General features: G+C 39.4%; 2 protein-coding genes across 6 annotated transcripts in view; one reads left to right on the top strand and one right to left on the bottom strand.

Moving 5' to 3' along the window:
• sltm (SAFB-like, transcription modulator) overlaps positions 1–16101 on the bottom strand; it is a 61402-nt gene extending 45301 nt beyond the window's left edge. For all 3 annotated transcript variants that reach the window (XM_043677439.1, XM_043677441.1, XM_043677440.1), the window contains exons 1-5: positions 15865–16101; positions 14941–15022; positions 7794–7858; positions 5828–6019; positions 2911–2970 (exon numbers count right to left, since the gene is read on the bottom strand). In XM_043677439.1, the coding sequence (XP_043533374.1) occupies positions 2911–2970; positions 5828–6019; positions 7794–7858; positions 14941–15022; positions 15865–16086 (621 nt within the window). In that variant the 5' untranslated portion in view covers positions 16087–16101. The remainder of the gene's footprint in view (positions 1–2910; positions 2971–5827; positions 6020–7793; positions 7859–14940; positions 15023–15864) is intronic.
• A 94-nt stretch (positions 16102–16195) lies between these two features.
• Positions 16196–24718, top strand: part of rnf111 (ring finger protein 111) — a 119837-nt gene continuing 111314 nt past the window's right edge. For all 3 annotated transcript variants that reach the window (XM_043677445.1, XM_043677443.1, XM_043677444.1), the window contains exon 1: positions 16196–17237. The gene's annotated coding sequence lies outside the window, so the exon portion shown is untranslated. The remainder of the gene's footprint in view (positions 17238–24718) is intronic.

Raw genomic sequence — 24718 nt, 5'->3', positions numbered from 1 at the left:
ATCACCTCGCATTTATCTAGGTTGAACTCCATCTGCCACCTCTCAGCCCATCTCTGCATCCTGTCAATGTCCTGCTGCAGCCTACAACAGCCCTCTATATTGTCAACGACACCTCCAACCTTTGTGTCATTTGCAAACTTGCTGACCCATCCTTCAATCTCCTCATCCAAGTCATTAATAAAAATTACAAACAGTAGAGGCCCAAGGACAGAGCCCTGTGGAACACCACTCACCACTGGCTTCCAGGCAGAATATTTTCCTTCTACTACCACTCGCTGTCTTCTGTTGGCCAGCCAATTCTGCATCCAGACAGCTATGTTCCCATTCCTCCTGACCTTCTGAATGAGCCTCCCATGGGGAACCTTATCAAATGCCTTGCTGAAGTCCTTATACACCACATCCATAGCTCAGCCCTCATCAACTTTTCTAGTCACATCCTCAAAGAACTCGATAAGGTTTGTGAGGCATGACCTGCCCCTCACAAAGCCGTGTTGACTGCATTTAATCAAGCCATGCTCTTCCAAATGGTCATAGATCCTATCCCTCAGAATCCTTTCTAACACCTTGCAGATGACAGATGTGAGACTTTCGGGCTGCACATGTATGTTAGCTTTCTGTGTTTTGTTCACAAGTATTCCCAAGTCCCTTTGTGTTGCAGATTTCTGCAGCTTCTCTCCATTTCAATAATACTGCTCTTTTGCTCTCCCTTCTAAAATTAATAAGTTCACATTTTTCATAGAGTCACAGAAGCAGCTCTTCAGCCCACTGAATCCTGTACCAACATTTGGGAAACACCTGACCTTCAACCCAACTCCATTTACCAGCACTTAGCACATCATAATGTTCAAAACTTCGGACTAAGTGCTCATCTAAGTGCTGTTTAAAAGATGTGAGGCAACTCACCTCTATCACGAGGCAGCACATTCCAGAAGTCACCACCCACTGAGTAAAAAAGTTTTTCCTCTCACCTCCAAACCTCCTGCCCCTCATCTTGAGCCAGAATCCTCTTGTGACTGACCCTTTAACTAAAAGGAACAGCAACTCTTGATCCATTGTGTCTATGCCTCTCAACCTTAATACATCTTAATCAGATCACCACTTAGGTTTGGCTTCTCATTGGAGCAGAGAAGTCTATCTGACATTTCTGCAAAACCTAAACTTTCCATCCCAGGAAGCATCATGGTAAATCTCCTGTGCTCGCTTCAGCGCAAACACATCCTTCCTGTAATGTGGCAACCAGAACTGCACAGCACTCTAGCTGTGATCTCAAAGTTACATCCAACATGACTTCCCGGCTTTTGTAACCTATGTCTTGACTGATAAAGGCAAGTGTTCCAAATGCCCTTCACACCATCTTAACATGTCCTTCTGCCTTCATGGTCTCTTTGTTCACAAAATTTCCTAGTGTTATACTGTTCATTGAATACTTTCTTTTCAAGTTACTTCTTCCAAAGTACATTACCTTTCACTTTTTAGGCTTGAATTCCGTCTACCACTTAACTGCCCATTTATATCTTCTTGTAGGCCAAGACACTTAACATCACTGATAACCACCCAACCAATCTTCACGTCAACTGCAATTGTAATAATCCAATGCCCCATGCAGCCATCATTTATATAAATTACAAATAATGGCTTCCAACACTGGCTTCCAGTCACAAGTAGGCTTCTGTCATCACCCTCTATCACCTACAATTTAGCTGATTTTTAATCCGCTTTATCAATTTACCCTGCGTCCCATGTGCATTTGTCTTCTTGATAGATCTATGTGGGACGTTGTCAAAGGCTTTGTTGAAAATCTTCCCACATGATACTTCATTTGCCAATTTTTAGCCCACTTACTTAACCCCTCCCCCCTCTCTAAACTATTTGTATCCCTCTCACAACCTCTCTCTGCATTTATTTTTTAACCATCTTCAAGTCTGGCAATAGTACATTTGCTTTCTTTCTCTAAGCAATGAATAAATGTTATGAATAGGTTCAGTCTCAGCACTGATCCCTGTGGCATGCAACTAGTCACCAAACTGAAAAGAACCCCATATCCCGTTTTCTGCTCATTATCTAATTCTCTATCCACGCCATTATTCTACTTGGATCATGGACTCATATCTTATGACTGAACTTTTGATGGATTCTTGTCGAATGCCTTTTGCAAGTTCAAATACAACACACCTACACTCTGATTAAGAATTCCTCAAAAAACTGTCAGATGTGCTTCCCTTTTCATGAAGCCATGCTAATTCTACTTGGTTAGATTAAGGTTTCCAAGCATTATGCTATTACTGCCTTAATAACGGATTCCAATACTTTTCCAACAATAAACCTGTGCAAAATTCCCATGCCCCAACACATGGCATCATGGTATCTCAATGGTTGGCACTACTGCCTCACAGCACCAGGGACCCAGGTTCAATTCCCGCCTCGGTGACTGACTGTGTGGAGTTTACACATTCTCCCCATGTCTGCGTGGGTTTCCTCCGGGTGCTCCGGTTTCCTCCCACAATCCAAAGATGTGCAAGTTAGGTGAACTGGTCATGTTAAATTGCCCATAGTCAGGGTAAATGGGACTGGGTGAGTTACTCTTCGGAGGGTCAGTGTGGACTTGTTGGGCCGAAGGGCCTGCTGCCATACTGTATGGAATCTAATCTAATCTGAATATAATTGTTTATAAGTATGTCCAATGGTTTATTCAACCTTACTTCTGTCATGTTCCATTGGAAAAACTAATCCACACCACGCGGTCTTTAATCACTGGCACCCTCCAGAGGTCCCCTGCCCATGTTCAGCAATGCAATCCTCGTCAGTAAGATATAAAAAAAGTGATTATTATTACGAGGAACTGTGCAACTACCAGATGGAGAACAGTGGTGACATGAATATAAAAGATCAATACCAAACAGAATTGTTTACCTCTTCTGGCAAAATGACATCCACTTCTTCAAGAACAGGCTCTTCATTTTCTTCCTCTGCCTGAGTAGATAAGGAGAAGCATGATTTAATCATATTTTGAATCACTCAAAGAATTCCATACTCAAGCAAGGTTTGTTCTAAACCTTCAATCACTACAGTCAAGGAGCAATGAGCACTATTATTTAACAGAATGGCGCTACAGTCTGCCATGATCACCGCAAGTTCTGATCATTTTTGAAAACTGGTCAGCCATTTTTTTCAAAAAACTGCATTTAAAGGCAAGGAGGCAAGCCAAGTCACTTAAATTTAACCCATTTAAACCATAACCCATGAAGAACATTCCAACAATCCATCTCAAGTTACTTCACAGAACTTGGACTTAATTGACATTTTCCTTATGATCCTCAGCCATTTTGCTAAACTTGTTCAAACAATTAATATTCTAAATAAAATGTCATAGAATAGTTCAAATATCAAAACACAACTCATTTCCTAAAAAAAAGCATTACAAGTAGAAATAATTTTTCATAATTAACACATAGTTCCCGTGATTATGAATCCAACTCGCCGTAGGTTTGTGTAATTATCATAAATTTAACTTTAAAAATCTGAGATTCTACCAACCTGGTCAAAATTAAAGCTTTTTAAATTGATATGTGAAGTTCAAGGTAACATAAATGACCATACTATATAAATTAGGTTCACTCATTGTGAAGTTCATGAAGCTTTAAATATATGGAAGTATTGGAACAGAATTAGGCTGTTCAGATCCTGGCTAGCCTGTTTATAATCTCCAACTAACCTTGCTTCGCTAATTCTTATCGTTAACAAAAATCCACTTGTCTTGGCCTAAAACATTTCAATTTAACACAGTATACAGTATTTGCACTATCCATGAGGCAGACAACTGCTCCATGATTTCATTCCTCAATGGCTTATCTATAATTCAAAATGCTCTTTGACCTGAGCACAAGAGGAAAAATGCTTCAGTTTTAATTTTTTTAGATTAGATTAGATTGCTTACAGTGTGGAAACAGGCCCTTCAGCCCAACAAGTCCACACAGACCCGCCGAAGCGTATACCACCAAGACCCATACTCCTACGTTTACCCCTTCACCTAACACTATGGGCAATTTAGCATGGCCAATTCACCTAACCTGCACATTTTTGGATTGTGGGAGGAAACCGGAGCACGCGGAGGAAACCCACGCAGACACGGGGAGAATGTGCAAACTCCACACAGAGAGTCTCCTGAGTCGGGAATTGAACCCGGATCTCTGGCGCTGTGAGGCAGCAGTGCTAACCACTGTGCCACCGTGCCGCCCACTATTCTATTGAAACCTTTTATAGTTTTAAACACCTGAACTGAACTACGGCACACTCTATTATCAAGGAAACAAACTAAATTGATCCAAACTACCTTCATGGTTTAATCATTTAAGCCATGGTGTGGCATAATTATATTGGCTCCAAGAATTATACATCTTTGAGCGTCAGCATCAAAAACTGATACAGCAATTTAGATGTTGCCCAAGGCTCTGTGCTATTGGAGGTTTCACTTTATTTCAACTCTTTCAAAGATGATCTACAGAACATTAGCCTGATTACTAAAAACTGGCACATAGGTATGCAAAGCAACATATGCATAGATATCTAAATCCTTCTCCACAGCTCATCTCTCACCATTCTAACATGTCTTAGTTGAATATAAAGTGGATAACTTCACTTGTCTATATAAATTTATTACTTCTTTCTCCACCTATGTAACTTATTTTGCCTCTTATCTTAATGGCATCTTCAAATTACATTTTTAACTGCATTCCCATATTTGCAAAGATTTTCTTCATGGAAGTAGCCAACATTTATCGCCCAACATCAAATCATTTCAAGGCAATCAGAGACTTATCTTCTAAAACTGCAGTTTTTTGGGGGCAAGGTATAACCACAATCCTGAAAAGTATGGAGTTCAATCATTTTGATCCAAGGATGCTTAAGAAATGACAGTTTATTTCCAAATCTGGATGGCTTGTGACTGGTAGAGGAACTGAGAATAGTGTTAGCTTGAGTTTCTTACTTGTTTTTGTTAGGTGTCTACATTTGAACTGGAAGGTACTGTACATTGTGGGTTGCTACACTGCATCTTGCAGACACTGAAAACTACAACTATGTGTACTAATGATCACTGAGAAATTGTTAAAATTGCTGCTTGCTAGTCTTTTTGTAACCATATGCTCCTATTAGGGTTCTTGCAAAGAACAATTTGACTGGGATCACTTTACCATCCTCAGACAAGCAAAACAGAGACAGGTATAGGAATTCTTAAGGCCTGGGTTTTCAACCCGCAATGTCATCAATAAGCACATTGACATAGATCCTACATACAAACCATTGCAAAGGAAAACCAGAAGTGATACCACTGACCTTTACAGACTGGTGTATATAAATATCATGCAGAGTAGGACAACAATGCTTCACGGTAGTTGCTTTGATGACGTTATCTAGCATGGTGACAAACATTTGCATGACAACCCACCAGCTCAGCAAGCTAACGTACAACCATATGTTCCCATTTAATTCACAAAGATTAATCCTCTCAAGTTCATCCGAAGCGTCAAAATAGAGGCATCCTGCCGACATTGTTTCAAGATGTCAGCATTGACAAATTTAGAATGAAAAAGAAGAAACATTTTGTTTATTTAATACTCTAACAAAGAAACCCATGCATTGACTGAAGAGGAGCAACAATATCAGTGAGGAGTATTTACTAATGGGTCAATCAAATTCATACAGTGGAATTAAGCTCACAAGACAATATTTTTTCTCACAAGTTGTAATAAAAATTCTGTTCCTTTAAGTAGGAGTTATATAATTATGAATTGCAGAAATATTTTTTTTCCCCCAAATGCACTTTAGGTACCTGGTGTTCATCCTCTTCGTCGTCTAGTGTTTTAGCATCAGGTTCATCATCTCCACTTCCAGGCAACTCTCTAATGACTGAATCATCATTTTTATCCATTTCCTCAGCTTCACTGATCTTTTGGTCCTCTAATCCATCTTGATCACTTGTGTCCTGTGAATCACTCTGAGTTGCATCTACATCTGCTTCCATCTGTTGAGACATTTATACTTCTCAAAATCAGAAAATTTACAGTTATTCTGTGCACAAGTTCCATATAACATAGATTTATCAGTCACAGCCTGCACAAAGCTTTCGTCCCCAGCTGTTAATGTGTCAGTTAGCTGCTCAAGTCTATGCAATTTAATTAGACCACGATTGATTTGCACCTCAATTCCACCAAGCTAATTTGGCTTCACATTCCTTGATAGCCCTACCTAACAAACATCTGCTGATCATGCCTCAAGAGAAAAAAATTGTCCAAATATTCACAGCTTTTTGGGAGAACATTTTGATTTCCTATGTTTGAAAACATAATTCTGTTTTCTGCCTCCAAGTAGCTTACCAATTCTTTATCAGAATTCGAAGAAAACAGATTTGTCATATCCACCCTATCAAATTGTTATTGCATTTCAAATCCTTTAGATAAATCAGCATTTAAGTATTCTGTATTCAAGAAAACTAATGCCCTCTGTGTATTCCAATCTCTTTGAGCTGAAGTCCATTAAGCTATTTTGATGTTGTGTACAAGCTCGAAATGATTTGTGCACTTGGGACTCCCAAATCATTCTGCTTCGCTCCAATTTCTCATTATTTGGAATACACTTGATTTAGGTTTCCTACTTTCAACAACAGAATGATCTCACACTTACCAAATTAAACTGCATTTGCAATATTTTTGCACAAGTCAGTTTCTGTCCTTCTGCAATCTCCTACATTAGTTACTCATCTGACTAACTTGCATCATCTATAAATATCTACTATAGAAATATTTATTCATCCAAGTAATTTCTAAAGCTAACACTGAGACTCAGAAAAAAAAAACAAGTGGAGCATCATATTCTGCCAATCAGTCCGTCAAACATTATTCCCATTATCAAGGTCCTAATGAATTTCTAACCCAGGTTACAAGGTCACCTTGATTTCCATACATTCAACTATTATCTAAAAAGCTTTTATGTAGAACTAATTGAATGCATTCAGCAACACCGCATGGATAAACCTACATTGGCTTTCTCTATTTAGCTCATTTATTACAAATGCTCAAATCACTAAACTGAATAAGAATAAGCTCCAATCATTTCTTCAGAAATCATGTTAAACTGACCAACTTGTGGTTATCCAAATTCTCTCTCCCCACCATTCTCAAAAATGCAACAAAGCAAATTTTTAACCTATTTTATATTAGGTGAGATTATGTTTCACCAATTTAGTTTTACTGAATTACTTCACTGAAAAACTGCAAAACGGTTTAGCAATATAATACAATCATAAATAAAATATTTGAAGTTTCTTTATTAAGCTGTAGAAAAAATGTCACTGCAGCTCGAAACAGCCAAGTATTTAAAATGTTTTAAATATAATTTTAGCAAGCACCAGAATGCATTACAAGAGGTTAAGAAACTATTGATGTTCATGTTGAATTGGGTGTCTTTTGAATAAGACACAAACTTAACAGGTAGTAACAGTAGCACACAGTTTTAGTGCCCTAACTTGAGGGGACTGTGCTTGCACTGGAGGCAAGTGAGACGAGATTCACAAAGCTGATTGCAGAGGTGAAGGGTTTAACTTTTGAAGAGATATTGAACAGTTTGGCCCAAGCTCTCTCTCCCATATAAAAGAATGAGAGGAGACCTAATTAACATATATAAGATGCGAAAGGGGATTTAGAAAGTAGATGTAGAAAGGACATTTTCTCTTGTGGGGCAATCCAGAATGAGAGGCCATAGTTTTATATTAAGTAGCAACAGATTTAAATCACATTTACCTTGCTATTACCATCATCTTCTGTGCCAACATCCCCACCAGCTTCGTCATTATCTTGTTTTTTCCCTTAAAAAAAAAGCACAATTTATCCCATGTAGTTCGTTGAACAGATTACTGTACGACATTTGAGTAATCCTTTAATAATATGACTTGCTTGTGGAATGTTAATGAAGTATTTTCAGAGAAAATTTACTTTAGTACTGTTTTTGTCAAAATAAAAGGACAATGAGAGTCAAGTAATGATTCATTTACACAAATTAGAAAATTTCCAAAATAAATCGTAATTCTGCAGCATCACAAGATTAAGTAGTTGGTAATTCAGAAAGCCACCCAGAATCTACTTGTACTGCATTTCATTTTGTTACCGAAAGCTTCAAAGTATCTTGAGACGTGTTTTTAATACTAACAGTTGTCAACCAAAGCTGCTCAAATAGCTGAAAATGTTTTGAATACTCACTCCTTCACTTCCAAACAGTAAAGAAAAACTACGTGTCAATAGTTTAACCTCCAATAATCACACAGAAATGAAATTACTTTGAGCAATTTACCAAGCAATAAATATTCAGGTCAGTCATACTGTTGAATACCAAGCCAGCTGAGCAGTTCCAAACAAATGTGTATTCCGTATCAAAGAGCTATGCTGCTAAACATTTTCTTAGCTTTCGTGGCTAAGGAGAGAGCAAAAAGGAGAGTAACATTGATAACAGAGGCCACCGAATAAGATACTACTTCCTAGAACAGAAGACAAAAACATGTCAAATTCACCAAGCATAACCAATCTGTGAACAAGTAGTTGTTTGTTCACTTATTCCAATATCTTAAACTTAAATGTATCAAGTTACATTCAATTAGTGTCTCCACTGCTCCATGTGGACATGGCCTCTGTTTAAAAAAGAAAATACTGATGCTTTAAAAGATTCCGTTGTATTTGCGATGAGGTGAAAACACTACTTTTAATCCCCCCAAATGTGATCCAAGTATGTAAGCATCACTAGCGAAGTCAACATTCATTGTCCACCCCCAATTGCCCTTGAGATGGTGATGCTGAACCATATTCAATCCAAATGGTGAAAGAACGCCCACAAGTATTTCTAGTGATAATTCCAGACTTATACCCAATGCGTTAAGGAACAGAAATATAGTTCCAAGTCAGAAAGCTGCTAAACTTGGAGCCAATTCACAGTTGGTTGTCTTTCCATGTGTCTGTTGTTAGTGCCCTTCCATGTGGTAGAGGGTACATGTTTTTGAAACAGATGACCAAAGGAAGCTTGGTCAGTTGTTGCAGTGCAAACTGTAGATGGTACACATAGCTACCATATGTGCCAATGAAGGAGAGAATGAATGTTTAGGATATTAAGATACCAACTGAGTGGTCTCTTTTGTCCTTGATAGTGCGAGCTTCTTAAATGTTGTTCAAACTGGATTCATATAGCATGTGGGGCATATCCTATCACACTCCTGACTGTTCCCTGCAAATGGCAGACAGACTTTGAGGGATCTGGAGAAGAGTCATTTGGTGCAGAAACCTCAAGATTCCTGAAGGGCTTATACCCGAAACGTCGATTCTCCTGCTCCTTGGATGCTGCCTGACCTGCTGCGCTTTTCGAGCAACACATTTTTCAGCAGAAACCTCAGTCTCTGGCCTGCTCTTGTAATTGCACTATTTAGACTTTTCCGTCAAGCTTTTGGTAAATGGCAACCTTTAAGATGTTAATGGTGGAGCTTTATCAATGACAATGCCAAGGTAGTTAAGATGCTCCCTTGTAACTTGACAAGTATCAGCCCAGGTCTGAACATGCCCTGATTTTGCTCCATCCTGAATGCAACCCTGTCCACATTTGGACCAAGAATCTAACAAGGTCCAGAACACAGCATCTGTGATTTAAGCCAAAATGTGGAACAGTTAGCGGGTGTTGTTATGCAAGTTCTTCTCGATAACCATATCTATGACATGTTGCTAGTGATTCACTTTGATAATGAATGAGAGTATAGTGATGGGCACCAATTGGTAATGTTAGGTTTATCCTGCTTTTCAGGAGAATTTTTCATGTTACCAGTCTGTGTTATAGCAGTAGAGTTATTGAGTCGTTCAGCATGGATTGAAGGGTCTGTTTCCAACTCGTCACGCCGACCAGCTGTCCTAACCTAATGTGGTCGCATTTACCAGCACTTGCCCTTATCCCTCTAAACCCCTCCAATTCATAAAGCCATCCAGATGCCTTTTAAATTTTGTAGTTGTACTAACCTCCATCACTTCCTCTGGCAGCTCATTCCATTCCCGCACCACCCTTTTTGTGTGGAAAACGTTGCCCCTTAGGTCTATTTTAAATCTTACCACTCTCACCCTAAACTGATGACTTTAGTTCTGGACTCCCCCACCCCAGGGAAATGACCATGTCTATTATGTTTGGTTGGAACTGCAGAATAAGAAAAGGATGATCACCTTATTGGGATTGTATTGTAGACCCCCCAACAGTGAGTAGGAAATGGAGAAACAAATTTGTATGGAGATCTCAGTTATCTGTAAGAATAATAGGGTGATTACAGTCAGAGATTTTAACTTTCCAAACATAGACTGGGACTGCCATTGTCTTAAGGGCTTAGATGGAGGGGAGTTTGCTAAGTGTGTACAAGACAATTTTCTGATTCAGTATGTGAATATATCTACTAGAGAAGGTGCAAAACTTGACCTACTCTTGGGAAATAAGGCAGGGCAGGTGACTGAGATGTCAGTGGGGGAGCACATTGTGGCCAGCAACTGTAATTCTATTAGTTTTAAAATAGTAATGGAAAAGTTGAAGTTCTAAACTGGCGGAAGGCAGATTACAACAGGATCTGGACCAGTTGGGCTGAGAAGTGCAGATGGAGTTTAATTCAGATAAATGCGAGGTGCTGCATTTTGGGAAAGCAAATCTTAGCAGGACTTATACACTTAATGGTAAGGTCCGAGGGAGCGTTGCTGAACAAAGAGACCTTGGAGTGCAGGTTCATAGCTCCTTGAAAGTGGATAGATAGGATAGTGAAGAAGGCGTTTGGTATGCTTTCCTTTATTGGTCAGAGTATTGAGTACAGGAGTTGGGAGGTCATGTTGCTGCTGTACAGGACATTGGCGAGGCCACTGTTGGAATATTGCATGCAATTCTGGTCTCCTTCCTATCGGAAAGATGCTGTGAAACTTGAAAGGGTTCAGAAAAGATTTACAAGGATGTTGCCAGGATTGGAGGATTTGAGATATAGGGAGAGGCTTAACAGGCTGGGGCTGTTTTCCCTGGATATTGGAGGCTGAGGGGTGACCTTATAGTGGTTTACAAAATTATGAGGGGCATGGATAGGATAAATAGACAAAACGTTTTCCCTGGGGTCGGGGAGTCCAGAACAGGAGGGCATAGGTTTAGGGTGTGAGGGAAAGTTATAAAAAAGACTTAAGGGGCAACTTTTTCACGCAGAGGCTGGTACGTGTATGGAATGAGCTGCCAGAGGATATGGTGGAGGCTGGTACAATTGCAACATTTAAGAGGCATTTGGATGGATATGTGAATAGGAAGGGTTTGGAGGGATATGGGCCGGGTGCTGGCAGGTGGGACTAGATTAGGTTGGGATATCTGGTCGGCATGGACAGGTTGGACAGAATGGTCTGTTTCCATGCTGTACATCTCTATGACTCTATGACTATGATAACTTTCACAAGTTGATTGGGGGAAGATGTCTGCAGGCAAAGGGACAGTTGGAAAATGAGAAGCCTTCAAAAATGAGAATAACAAGAGTCCAGAGTGTGAGTATGCTCCTGTTTGGGTGAAAGGCATGCCTGGTACGTGTCGGGAATGCTGGATGACTAAAGAAATTGAGGGTTTGGTTAAGAAAAAGAAGGAAGCATATGTCAGATATAGACAAGAGAGACTGAGTGAATCCTTAGAGTATAAAGGCAGTAGGAGTGTACTTTTGAGAGAAATCAGGAGGGCAAAAAGGGGACATGAGGTAGCTTTGACAAATAGGGTGAAAGAGAATCCAAAGGGATTTTGTAAATACATTAGGACAAAGGGCAACTAAGGAGAGAATAAGGCTCCTCAAAGATCAGCAAGGCAGTCTTTGTGTAGAACCGCAATAGATGGGGAAAGATACTAAGTGAGCATTTGCAGTGTTGACTGTGGAAAAGGTCATGGAAGATATACAATGCGGGGGAAAAAGATGGTGATATCTTGAAAAAATATCCCTACTACAGGAGGTGGTTGTGCTGGGTGTCTTAAAACGCAGAAAGGTGGTTAAATCCCCAGGACCTGATCAGGTGTACCCTAGAACTCTGTGGGAAGCAAGGGAAGTGAATGCTAGGCCCCTTGCTGAGATATCGATATCATCAACAGTCACAGGTGAGGTGTCAGAAACCTGGAAGTTGGATAACGTGGTACCATTATTTAAGAAAGGTGATAAGGACAAGGCAGGGCACTACAGACCGCTGAGCCTGACGTCAATGATGGGCAAGTTGTTGGAGGGAATCTGGAGGGACAGGACGTACATGCACTTGGACTGATTAGGGATAGTCAACATGGCTTTGTGCATGGGGAATCATGTTTTAAACTGAATTAAGTTTTTTGAAAAAGTAACAGAGGATTTATGAGGGCAGAGCGATGGACATAATCTCTATGGACTTCAATAAGGTTCCTCATGGTAGACTCAAGTTAGGTCACATGGAATACATGGAGAACTAGCCATTGGCTACTAAGATTTTCCTGTGATTTGATTGAGTACAATTGATGCATGAGAACTGGCTTTGTCATAACACAGAACTGGCTCGAAGGTAGAAGACACAGGATAGTGGTGAAGGGTTGCTTTTTAGACTGGAGGTTTGTGACCAGTTGTGTGCCACAAGGATCAGTGCTGGGTCCATTGCATTTCAACATTTGTATAAATGATTTGGACATGAACACAGAAGGTATAGTTAGTAAGTTTGCAGATGACACCAAAATTGGAAATGTAGTTGGTAGCAAAGAAGGTTACCTAAAAGTACAATAGGATCTTGATCGATGGGCCAAGGAGTAGCAGATTGAGTTTAATTTGGATAAGTGTGAGGTGCTGCATTTTGGGAAAGCAAATCTTAGCAGGACTTATACAATTAATGGCAAGGTCCTGGGGAGTGTTGCCGACCAAAAAGACATTAGAGTGCAGGTTCCTAGCTCCTTGAAAGTGGAATTGCAGGTGGATAGGAGCGGGAAAGTGGCGTTTGATTTGCTTTCCTTTATTGGTCAGATCATTGAGTATCGGAGTTGGGGGATTATGTTGCGGCTGTACAGGACATTGGTGAGGCCACTTTTGGAATATCGTATGCAATTATGGACTCCCTCCTATCGAAAGGATGTTGTCAAAATTGAAAGGGTTCAGAAAAGATTTACAAGGATGTTGCCAGGGTTGGAGGGTTTGAGCTATGGGGATAGACTGAATAGGCTGGTGCTGTTTTCCAGTTTATGTTATGGCAAAGCTAGTTCTAGAGCATCAATTTTATTCAATCAAATCACAAGAAAATCTCATAATGCATTTACATTTCATTGCAATATCTTTGGCCTCATGATCGCGAGTGAACGGTGGCTGAACTTGCTCTATACTCATACTTGACAGATTTTATTCACATTGTGATCCCTGAATTCTGCCAAGCATAAATGAATTTGGCAGGAAGCAAATACCTTGTTTATTTTTAAAAGGATTGAGCAAAAGTACAAGACAAGATTAAATTATTTACTATTATCTTCAGTAGAAAATGTAGTACATTGTCCTTTCTGGAAGCCAACCTGTCTAGTCAATTATCATTCAACTTCTGAAAAAAGACACTTAATTACCATCTCGCAAATGCTCTGTTTGCCAGCAACACAGTCGACACCTCAGTGTAAGGTCACTGTGAACATGGGGCACCAGTTGAATTGCAGAGGTGAGCTGATAATGACAGTCCTTGACATTAACACGGCATTCAAGACTGGCTCCTGGCATTAAGGGAAAAGGTTGAACAGGCTGTGCCTGCACTCAATGGAATTGAGAATAATGAAAGACAGTCTTACTGAAACATAGCTGTTCCTGTCCAGTGTTGCACTGTATAATAGGGTAGATGAGAGGATATTTCCCTGTGCATAGGAATCTAGAACTCAGGAACATGCTTTTAAAAATAACAGAATACCCACTGAAATAGAAACAAAAGGTTTTTTCTAAGTCTTGGAATTCTCTTCCTCGAAGAGCAGTCAGACTAGGTCAACATATATTGAAGATAGAAAACAGTTAAGACTGAGTTAGGTAAGACTTTAGGTCCACAAGAGTCAATAATTATGATGACAGTGGGTTGGGCAGGCAGAAACAGAATGGGTCTTGCTGAATAGCAGGGCAAACTGGAGGAGTGAAAGTGCCGACAGTTGCCTAATTGAGCATAACATCAAGGAGTCTGAATTAAACTAAAATTCCATCGGGATCAGTTGAGAAACGTTTCAACAACTCGAGTCACATCAAGCATAAGTGTAGGTGAGGTTGTCAGAAGGGGACATCGTATCAGCTCAAGGACTTCACTCAAATATCAGTAGCCCAGCCTCTCAGCCCCTAGTATTTTCAACTGCTTTAATGTTTATTTGTTGGTGTTCAGTTCCATTCAATGCCTCAAATAATTAAGCAGTGCACTGACACAAACTTCAGGGCATGCAGCCTTAAGCTAAGTATAAAATACATAAACCACACATGCCAACAAGCGTGTGCAGTTAATGGTCATATCAATAAGACTCTGACCATTAACATCTCTAAAAAGACAATCACCACTAACAGCTATATCAGGGTTGTTAATGCAGGTCAGAAGTTCAATTGTCCAGGCAGAGTAGCCTGAAACAGCACAAATGCCATTCAAGACACTCAACACCATCCAAGATAAAATAGCCCACGAATTTGCATTTCATCCAACCTAAATATTTAATCATTCCAACATGAGAAGTCATCTTTAATAGCACTTCCCAAATCCCTGTCACCCACTAAAAGAGCAGGTGTACAGAACCCTGAGTTGCCTTTGGTACATTTCATCATTTCTCCATCAATTTCAGTATTAACATTTTTGGTTTAAAAAAAATAAACATTATAGTGAGAAATTACCCTTTGTTACAAAGTTGTGCACTACAAATCGTTAAAGGTGATACCTTTGTTTTTAGGAGTTTTCTTTGAAGGCGTATCCGAAAAGAGCTGCACGTTATCAGGATCACCTCCCTCTTCTTCTATTACCTGTTTTGGTAGCAACAAATACAAATTTTTTTCTCCCAAAAATGCATCAACTCAGTAGAAAATATCACTAAGAATTGAATTGAGAAAAAGTTGCATATTTTTAAAGATGGACACAAATGTGACGTTACAAAAGTTCATCCTTTACAATCCAACTGTCAATTTAAATAATTTCACTGCAACTGATTAGTCTGAAAGGCAAATATTGTGCTTCAACACCTTGCACACGAAGGCCACAAAATAACATTTTCTGCATTAACTAGGTAATAAATTCAATGGAAATGTCTGACTTGGACATTTACCAATAAAAATTTCATTTGGCTTTGGTTATCCATTAAGAAAACACCCCAATGAATCAACAAAATACTTGTTGGTGATCAATAAACAGGATTAATTTGTTGAAGAACTCTAGATAATAAATCTTAAACAAAAATTGTAAAATATAGTATACCACAAACGGTATTTATCCATTCAGCCTCACAGAATTAGAAAATCCGCAATTTGATTACGTTTTATAAAAAGTAAAAGCTTTAAACGATGAACGTCAGTTGATGGTTCATCCAATTAAAAAGCAGCTTTTTCGCAAATTTAATGGCTCTAAAAGCTGACTGGTAAAAGGCCAACGATCCTTCTTGATCAGGATCGCAAGCATTTTTACCATGAAGAGAAAATTTAATTCGCAAAGATTTATTTATGCCCGTTCAGTAATACACTAAACCCGGCGAGACCCGGAGCAGCCATTAAAATTTGTGCAAGGGAAAGTGGGTTAGGCTTCATCCAAGGCCTAAAGGTGACAGCGGAAAACCCGAAAGCCAACTTCCTTCCCTCTCCGTGACTTCTCGCACCTGTTTCAACCTGGCGATCAGAACAGTTTTAACACCGCTAATGTCGAGATTCCGCCGTTTGAGTTCGGATTTGAGATCTACCACACGCAAATCTGTGATGCGCCGAGCTTCATTTGGACTCGGAACGGCAGCCATTTTAGGCGTCTTCACCGAGCAAACAGCAGCTCGAGCTGCCTTGCTCCACCCCCGACAGGAGCCCGGATGGGTAAGCCCCACCCCCATCTCAACGGGAGCCCGGCCGAACAAGGTCCGCCCCCAATAGGAGCCCGGATGTCTAAGCCCTGCCCTCACCCATCAAAAAGTCGGCGGCTAAACCCCACCCCCACTCTCTAAACCCGGATGGCCAAGCTCCGCGCCCGGGAACAGAACCCGGATGGCTAGTGGAGGTCTGATTTGCAGCGGGAATGGTGTGTTGTTGTTGAGTTAGAGCGGGAACACAATTATCACCAAATGCAAGCAGAAAGGGCACTCTGAGAACCAGACTTATTAATTATAAATGTTTCACAATCCACCTTCAATTAAACGATTCTAAAGAAACACGACGCGCGTTGCTCCCCTTCTTGCTCGTTCTCTTACAAATGTTATCGAGAGTATTTCAAACATTAATGGTATTTCGTGGATATCACGAATGAGGGAGAAACGTCACTTCACTGAACTGTACCGAAACCTCGAAACTATTTAAAAGAAACGACTGGCTTCTCAACCTTTCTTTGATTGTAAGCAACGCACAACAACTAAGAACAGAAATTGTTCGAAAAGGCTCAACCCGTCTGGCAGCATGCGTGCAGAGAAAGGAAAGGTTACTTTTCAGATTTAGTGACCCTTTTTCAGAACCAACAAATCTTTGGCATTTATAATTGGAGGGACTACGCATGCGCTGGAATTTCCCTTTTTTTAAGAGCGTTTTGTCAAAAGTAGGAAAATCCCTGATGATAAATGAGCGGTGCTGGCTGGTCGGGTTTCACTATTCTACAAGCACAGAACAAGAGGCTGCAAATTTAGAAGCAAATGTGCTTCTATTTAGTGCTATTGACGCATTTGGAACAACAAACAAAGCCGGTGCCGTAAACCGTCCGGGATAGTGCCGTCAAGGACGTGAAAGCCGGAAAGTAAAGGGCGGTCTGTGTCGTGGAAAGGAAAGGAAGCCGCAAAGCAGGTGCTGGTTATGTCGTGGAAAGGAAGACGAGCCGTAAAGTAGACGCTGGCTGTGTCGTGAAGGCGGAGCTGCCCCGTCCGATGCATTGAGCAACCTCGTACTGAGCAGCGAAGCTTCGTCGTTTTGGGGCTTCTGTAAACAACAAGCTTAAATTCCTCAAAGAAATGTTTGAATAAGACCCAGTGGAAATAATGCGCGGCGGCCAGCACCTTAAAGAGTAAGCTCTTTTTCGAAATTATTCGCCAATATTTTTAAGTGTAAAATTTTCCATCGTCTTTAATTTTAATTCGCTGCCCCCTCCCCGCAGTCTCATCCATTCACGACTTTTTAAAAAAAAAAGTCATTATGAAGTCCTGGCCTGGTCAGCGCCTTTCGATCTGCTGACGTTTGGATATTTGAGATTGATCCCCCCCGCCTCCCCAACAACATCAACAACTCCTCCACAGAATTTACTGAATAGGAAGGAGGGAGGGAGGGGGTTGCAGCAGTTTGAATCGTAACTAACCATTCAATAATTTTACAGTATTTTTTGCATTTTTTAGTGAGTAATAACATTTAAGTATCTGGATGGTGGTTGCTCAGGAGTGATGTAGGATTTTCAACAGCAAATGAATGTCTGTTGATTGATTGAGAACACTGCATTGTACAGTATCGAGGAGAAAAAAAGGGGCTTGTGGAAAGTGATTTCTGTCCGCATTTGCCATCTGTACGAAGTTTAGCACCCTAGCCAACGTATTCATTTTGATTTGGTGCTGCTAGTGTTTATTCTAGTTACATGCTTTAAGTTAGTTTGTCAATGTTTGACATTCAACATGTTCTAATGATCCTAATGCTTTGAGCATTTTTCTCATTTATACTTTAAAGTGTCAGTTTTATGAAAAACCTTTTTAATATAATTTTTAATGAGCAGTTTAGTTTTTAGAGTCAGAGCTGAATCTGAAATAAACTACAAAAGTGCTTCTCAAGTCAGATTTAAATTTTTGTCATACTGTATGTAACATTGTTTCCAAGTTTGATTTGTCATCACTAATATTTAATGTGACTGTAAAAATAGGGTTGTATGCTCATACTTAGATGAAAAACAAAATGTTTGTCATTAGAAATTAGTTTACATTATGTATGATTTAGTTCTGTGTATGAACAACAATATTTATACTATTTTGAGAAGGGGAAGCAGATCACAGTCTGGGGGAATTGTGACATGGTATTTGAAGTAATGTGTGCGCACTTTCTAGCGGGGTACAGTGGGTGACAGAAAATTGAGTTTTTGAGTTCAAATCTGAAACTTGTTTGGCCACTGTGACACATAGCACCATGTGATATATTTGTGGCCTTTGAGTAAACATTCTCTTGTAAAAGTTGCTGTAGCAAATGCTGCATACAGATGCTTTTTTGTGTGTTTCTTTCACTGATTTTTTTTTTCTATGAGGTAGAACTTAATTCTGGTGTGAATGCTGCAACTGTGGGGTATTTTTCAAAGTTTGTGGTTGCTTGAAGAGACTTCACAAAAAGGTTAAAATCCTAGAAAGTGAGGACTGCAGATGCTAGAGATCAGAGTCGAGACTGATGAAGGGCTTATGCCCGAAATGTCGATTCTCCTCCTTGGATGCTGCCTGACCTGCTGTGCTTTTCTAGCACTACACTCTCGTTACTTGAAGAGATCCGGTTTTTATTTTCAGTTGTCGAACATTGTTTGAATATGGAGTTTTATTTATACACAGGTTGAGTTTTTAAATAAATTTCACAACTTTTTACAGAAGTGGAATAAAATAAAGCTTTCAACATTGCAATAAAGTTCTGATGTAAGTCTGTGTTCAAGCTTTTTAATTTTTGTTATTGACTTTTTGTAGTGTCCTTGATCAGAAGATATTAGAATGGTGTTTTATTGCCTTCAGTGTCTTACAGAAAAATAGTTAGGTTAGTATTTTTGGTGAGATAGTTTATCAGAACTGCATTCTACCTTCTGTCCAAGTTTTGGGAAATGTATATTTTTCAACTTGTTAACTGACATAGTGTTTGCAGCATTTCCTGCTTTAATTTGATATCCAGTAGTTTTGTTTAACATTTGTTTAATCAAATGCTCCTGAACCTAACTCTGTTTTGCTTTGTTACTTCTAGTCCTTCATCAATTAATTTGATTCAAGTTGACCAATCCCTGTCTTCATACGAATAATTGGAAAGGAATTTTTGTTAATGGTTAGCTGTCTTTAACTGAGTGTAGGAAGGACAAAGGAATAGTGGGGCAGGCGGATGAGGCTAATATGAAGCATAAACACCCAGATGGAAATGTTGACAGAATGATCTGTTTCAGTGCTGTAACCTATTGGTAAATCATAGGATCTTGCTTGACTGGCTTAATCGTAGATTCCAGTTATAACAAGCAGTTGGCCTATCGTTGACTTGGCAGACTGGACTGGTTGAAAACAAAGGTTGGAGTACTTCTCTATTTTCACACTGGATTATTTGCATATGTATGAATATGTATTTTTGTTAGGATCGTTGCTTATGAGGGATTCTGAATGTATATTTAATGATACAGTAAAAATTGCTCCCAAAGCATGGGGTGCAGTGAGTCAGAGCATCAACCACTGCAAGCTCAAGCTCTCCATTTGTGCAATTACATCAACTTCCTTTATCAGTTTGCATACCATCACTGGTTTGAACGATCAATTATTCTACCTGAGGAGAGATTGAATAATCAACTTTGCTAAATTAAAATTTGTGTCAGAATAGTGACTGAAATAATTCAGACATTGAAATAATATCTTGTTCTTCATTTAGAGCAGGCCTATTAGAATTTTCTACAAAAACATAATGGAATTGGGATCCATGAGGCTTTAAAAGTCACTGCCTTTAATATGGAGGTCAATGAGTGAATGTCTGCCAAGTTATTGCATACAGCGTGGAACTGCCCTGTTTATGCTTCAGCTCTGAATGCATCCTCCTGTCAGTTGGAGGATAAGAGATACTAGGGCAAACAAACCCTCATTTTAATGAGCACTAAATTATTTTATTTTATTGAACAGTAATTAGAAGTAATACTTCGATGATCCTCTGTGCCCTTCAGTTCTTGCAATGCTCACTGATTGTGGAAGACCTCAAGTATGCTCTGTTTCTGAAGTTAAAAAAGAGATCTGCAATTTCATTTTTCTCTCGTGCAGTATTGGGACAAGAGTAAAAACATACAACATGGATCTCGATCATCCTCGATGTAATGAAGATTATGCTTAGCTATTTTTTTCAGCTTTTTTATTTCTGAATCTTTTGAGAATTTCCATACCAGCTAATCAATTAATTTTCTTTTGTCTGTCATTTGTTGTATTTTTCTTTATGCTTTCCTCTAATGCGTGTGTCTCAGTGTGAAAATCATTTCTTCCAAGTCTCGTCCTCCTAAAATCTCAGCAAAAGAGTTTTGGTAGTGATGACAACCCTATTATATGTGATCACCAGTTGCATTGCAATAGTACTTTTGTCAAATGGAAAAGTACACCAAGAGATATTATAGGCAGATGTCAAAGCCTAGCTGAGAATGAATACTCTGAGTCAAACAATGCAATTCACTCAAGCTACAGTGCACCTTTCCTGCCATGCTAAGTGGCACCTGTACAACGGGGCTTGGCCTGATCCATTTTCATTCTTCCATACAAGGTGGACTCTTCACAATCCCGTGTTTTATTCTTGACCTTATGCTCTCCTTGTCTCTCTCAGTTTTAGGTTTCATGAAGCTTTAAGTTTCTGTGAACAGTGCCTCCAAAATGTTCCCTTCTAAACATCACCTTTCATTGAAATTAACATAGCCAGTCAAAAAAATTCAGCAATTTTCTCCACATCAATGCTGAAAATCACACAACTGTTAGACTCCAGTAGGTTTATTTGAACCACAAGCATTTGGAGCCGTGCTCCTTTTTCTGGTAGCTAGTAAGAGTCGTAGAGATGTACAGCACAGAAACAGACCCTTCGGTCCAACCCATCCATGCCGACCAGATATCCCAACCCAATTTAGTCCCACCTGCCAGCACCCGCCCCATATCCTTCCAAACCCTTCCTATTCGTATACCCATCCAAATGCCTCTTAAATGTTGCAATTGTACCAGCCTCCACCATATCCTCTGGCAGCTCATTCCATACATGTACCATCCTCTGCGTGAAAAAGTTACCCCTTAGGTCTCTTTTATATCTTTCCCCTCTTATCCTAAACCTATGCCCTCTAGTTCTGGACTCCCTGATCCCCAGGGAAAAGACTTTGCCTATTTATCCTATCCATGCCCCTCATAATTTTGTAAACCTCTATAAGGTCACCCTCCAGCCTGCGACGCTCCAGGGAAAACAGCCCCAGCCTGTTCAGCCTCTCCCTGTAGCTCAGATCCTCCAACCCTGGCAACATCCTTGTAAATCTTTTCTGAACCCTTTCAAGTTTCACAACATCTTTCCGATGGGAAAGAGAGAATATATTAGACACTATAACCTGGTGTCGTGTGATTTTTTGATTTTGTCCACCCCAGTCCAACACCGGTGCCTCCACGTCAGATTAATGCTGTGAAAGATCAAATGCATAATTTTAAAACTTGCTCACTAAATAAGGTAAATGTAATTTGTACAAGTAGAGCTATTTTATAGCACTGAAAGCAATTGAAATTTTGAGTTGATATGCAATATGAAAGTAAACAGTCTATTAAACTCAAACTTGTTCATAAAATTCAACTTGATCTGCAACTAATTAGAGTTATAGAGATGTACTGCACAGGAACAGACCCTTCAATCTAACTCGTCCATGCCGACCAGATATCCTAACCTAATCTAGCCCCATTTGCCAGCACTTGGCCCATATCCCTCTCATCCCTTCCTACTCATATAACCATCCAGATGCCTTTTAAATGCTGTAATTGTACCAATCTCCACCATTTCCTCTTGCAGTTCATTCCATACACTCATCACCCTCTGTGTGGAAAAAGTTGCCCGTTGAATTCCTTTTAAATATTTCCCTTCTCACCTTAAGCTTATGCCCTGTAGTTCTGGACTCCACACCCCAGGGAAAAGACCTTGTCAATTTATCCTACCCATGCCTCTCATTATCTTATAAACCTCTAAGTCATCCCTCAGCCTCCGACACTCCAGGGAAAACAGCCCCAGCCTATTCAGCCTCTCCCTGTAGCTCAAATCCTCCAATCCTGGCAACATCCTTGTAAATCCTTTCTGAACACTTCCATGTTTTGCAAATTCTTCCGGTAGGAGGGAGACCAGAATTGCACGCAATATTCCAACGGTGGTCTAACCAATGACCTGTACAGCCGCAACATGACCTCCCAACTCCTATTCTCAGTGCTGTGACCAATAAAGGAAAGCATACCAAATGTTGTCTTCACTATCCTATCTATCTGCGACACTACTTTCAAGGAGCTATGAACCTGCACTCCAAGGTCTCTTTGTTCAGCGACACTCCCTAGAACATTACCATTAAGTGTATAAGTCCTGCTTTGATTTGCTTTTCCAAAATGCAGCACCTCACGTTTATCTAAATTGAACTCCATCTGCCACTCCTTGACCCATTGCCCATTTGTTCACATCCAAGTAATTTATATAAATGACTAAAAGTAGTGGAGCCAGCACCGATCCTTGTGACACACCACAACTCAAACCTGTTCAACATTTTTGCTCATTCAGTATCATTTTTTTTTTAAAAGTGCTGCTAAAATATTTTGTATTGAAGGTATTTACTTTTTAATAATTAATATTTACCTTGGAACCTGTTGCATGTCTTTCCTCATTTTTCATAGGAGGTGAACGTGGCTGGCAAGGCCATTACTTGTTGCCATCTCTCTTTGCCCTTGCAAACATGGTAGTGAGCTGTAGTCTTATAGTGCTGCAGTCCATCTCGTGTAGGTACATCGACACTGGTCTTTTGGAATGGTTCAAGTCACATGCAAATGAAATATAAATGTGTATATAAAATATAGTTCAATATAATTGTCTATGTTGTCCAGACCAACAGCAAAATCCAGTGAAACATCGAAATTGAGTCCAGTTAAGTAACCATTTTTATGTTCAAATAATTTTCCCTGAATAAAATTTGGATTGATCAGGTATATGTTCACAAACTGATGTAATTGTGAGACAAAAGCTGAGTTTTCTTTGGAATGATATTAAATTCTGATAGATATAATGATGATCCTTTTCAGTGTTTTAATATGTACTAGAAAATTATACCTTCTCTCCTGATGTGGAATAGTAGGAGACTTGAAGAATGGGAATGACCAGTGTAGACCAAACTCCTTTGATTAAAATACTGAAAGTCATTTAGTTCTACTTCATGTTTGACACATTCTCTGGTTTAATGTTCATACTTGCAAGTAGTATGAAAGTTTAGATTTTGTGTGTTTTGGTAAGGCAGCAAATGTCAGGCAGAGTGGCAGTGTACCTGGATAATCTGTGTAAATTTGAAAATTAATGAGTGAGAATTATCTTGGATGAAACCTGCTGAATCATGATGGTATCAGGAAACTTGGTGCTCCTATACATGATACTGCAGATAATTGTACTTATTAGATGGCAACCACCCATCTTAAACACGTCTTTGCTATTTTACAAGAGCAGTTGGGGGCTTATCTTTCAATTCTGTACTGATATGCAAAGGAAGTTTATAGTCGCACAAACAGGAAGACCTCAATGTTTTCATTATTTGAGCAATGTGACCCAAGGTGTCAGAAGCATACAATAGTGCCCTTTGTTCCAAACTGGATGAATTTCTGAAAAGAAAATATAATGATTTAAGGCCGAAAAGCCTAAACAATTGCTGATTGACATTGTCTAAACAAGATCTACAGGCTTTATGTTGTCCAGGAGCCTGAACAATCTAGCTCAGTCAGTACAGAGTATTTATTTGAGTTTGTGTTTCTACTGGCTCGTCCTATTATGTTTTTTTCACCAGGTTTTTCATTCTGGGTAACTTTTAAATATGCACAAAGACTTGCTAGTTGTTGTGCACTGTATCGGCAGGTTATGTAATCTTTAATTTCATTATGCTCCAAGGACTGCAATAATTGGCTCACAAATACAAAAGACCTAGGCATACACTGGTATACAGTTAGTGTATTACATAATAGACAAATAATTTCTATAAAACAGGGGAAAAATTAAACTTGTAGAGAATGAAAACTTTTCTGTTTTGCGTGAGTAATATGTGCACATTGTTAACATGTTTTATAACAACGAATGTTCACGCTGTTCTGCAAAGAACATAACTGCGTTCTAAGTTGAAAAATGTGGATTAAATTGTAAATGGCACAGTCAGCAAATTATAACTATCTTCACCGTAAAGCTCAAAATATGTCAGGAAACATTTTCTTTTCACTCACTAGTGTGGGTGGCTCAGCTGCCACTGCATTTTGAAAAGGAAGTTCCAGACTACTTCAGAGAGATGACTCATAACTGAGCTCAGATATTTCAAAGTAACATTTTATCAAGGCCAAATTTGTCCATGACTTAACCATTGTTCCCAAATTTAGGGATGCTACATTTTAATATCTCTTAGACACCTTTAGATAGTTTCTTTTGTATGCTGTACCATTTTGTGGCCAATCGTCTTCTCTCTGTATCTCTGTAGGGCTATCGACAATCCTCTGAACATTTCACATATTGCAGCTTTTTCACTATAAATGTGCTAACTTAAATTTCAAATCAGCAGTTTTGTATAATTTCATA

The sequence above is a fragment of the Chiloscyllium plagiosum genome, chromosome 36, assembly GCF_004010195.1.
Source record: "Chiloscyllium plagiosum isolate BGI_BamShark_2017 chromosome 36, ASM401019v2, whole genome shotgun sequence".
Lineage (NCBI taxonomy): Eukaryota > Metazoa > Chordata > Chondrichthyes > Orectolobiformes > Hemiscylliidae > Chiloscyllium > Chiloscyllium plagiosum.
This window is presented reverse-complemented; position numbering and strand designations above follow the sequence as displayed.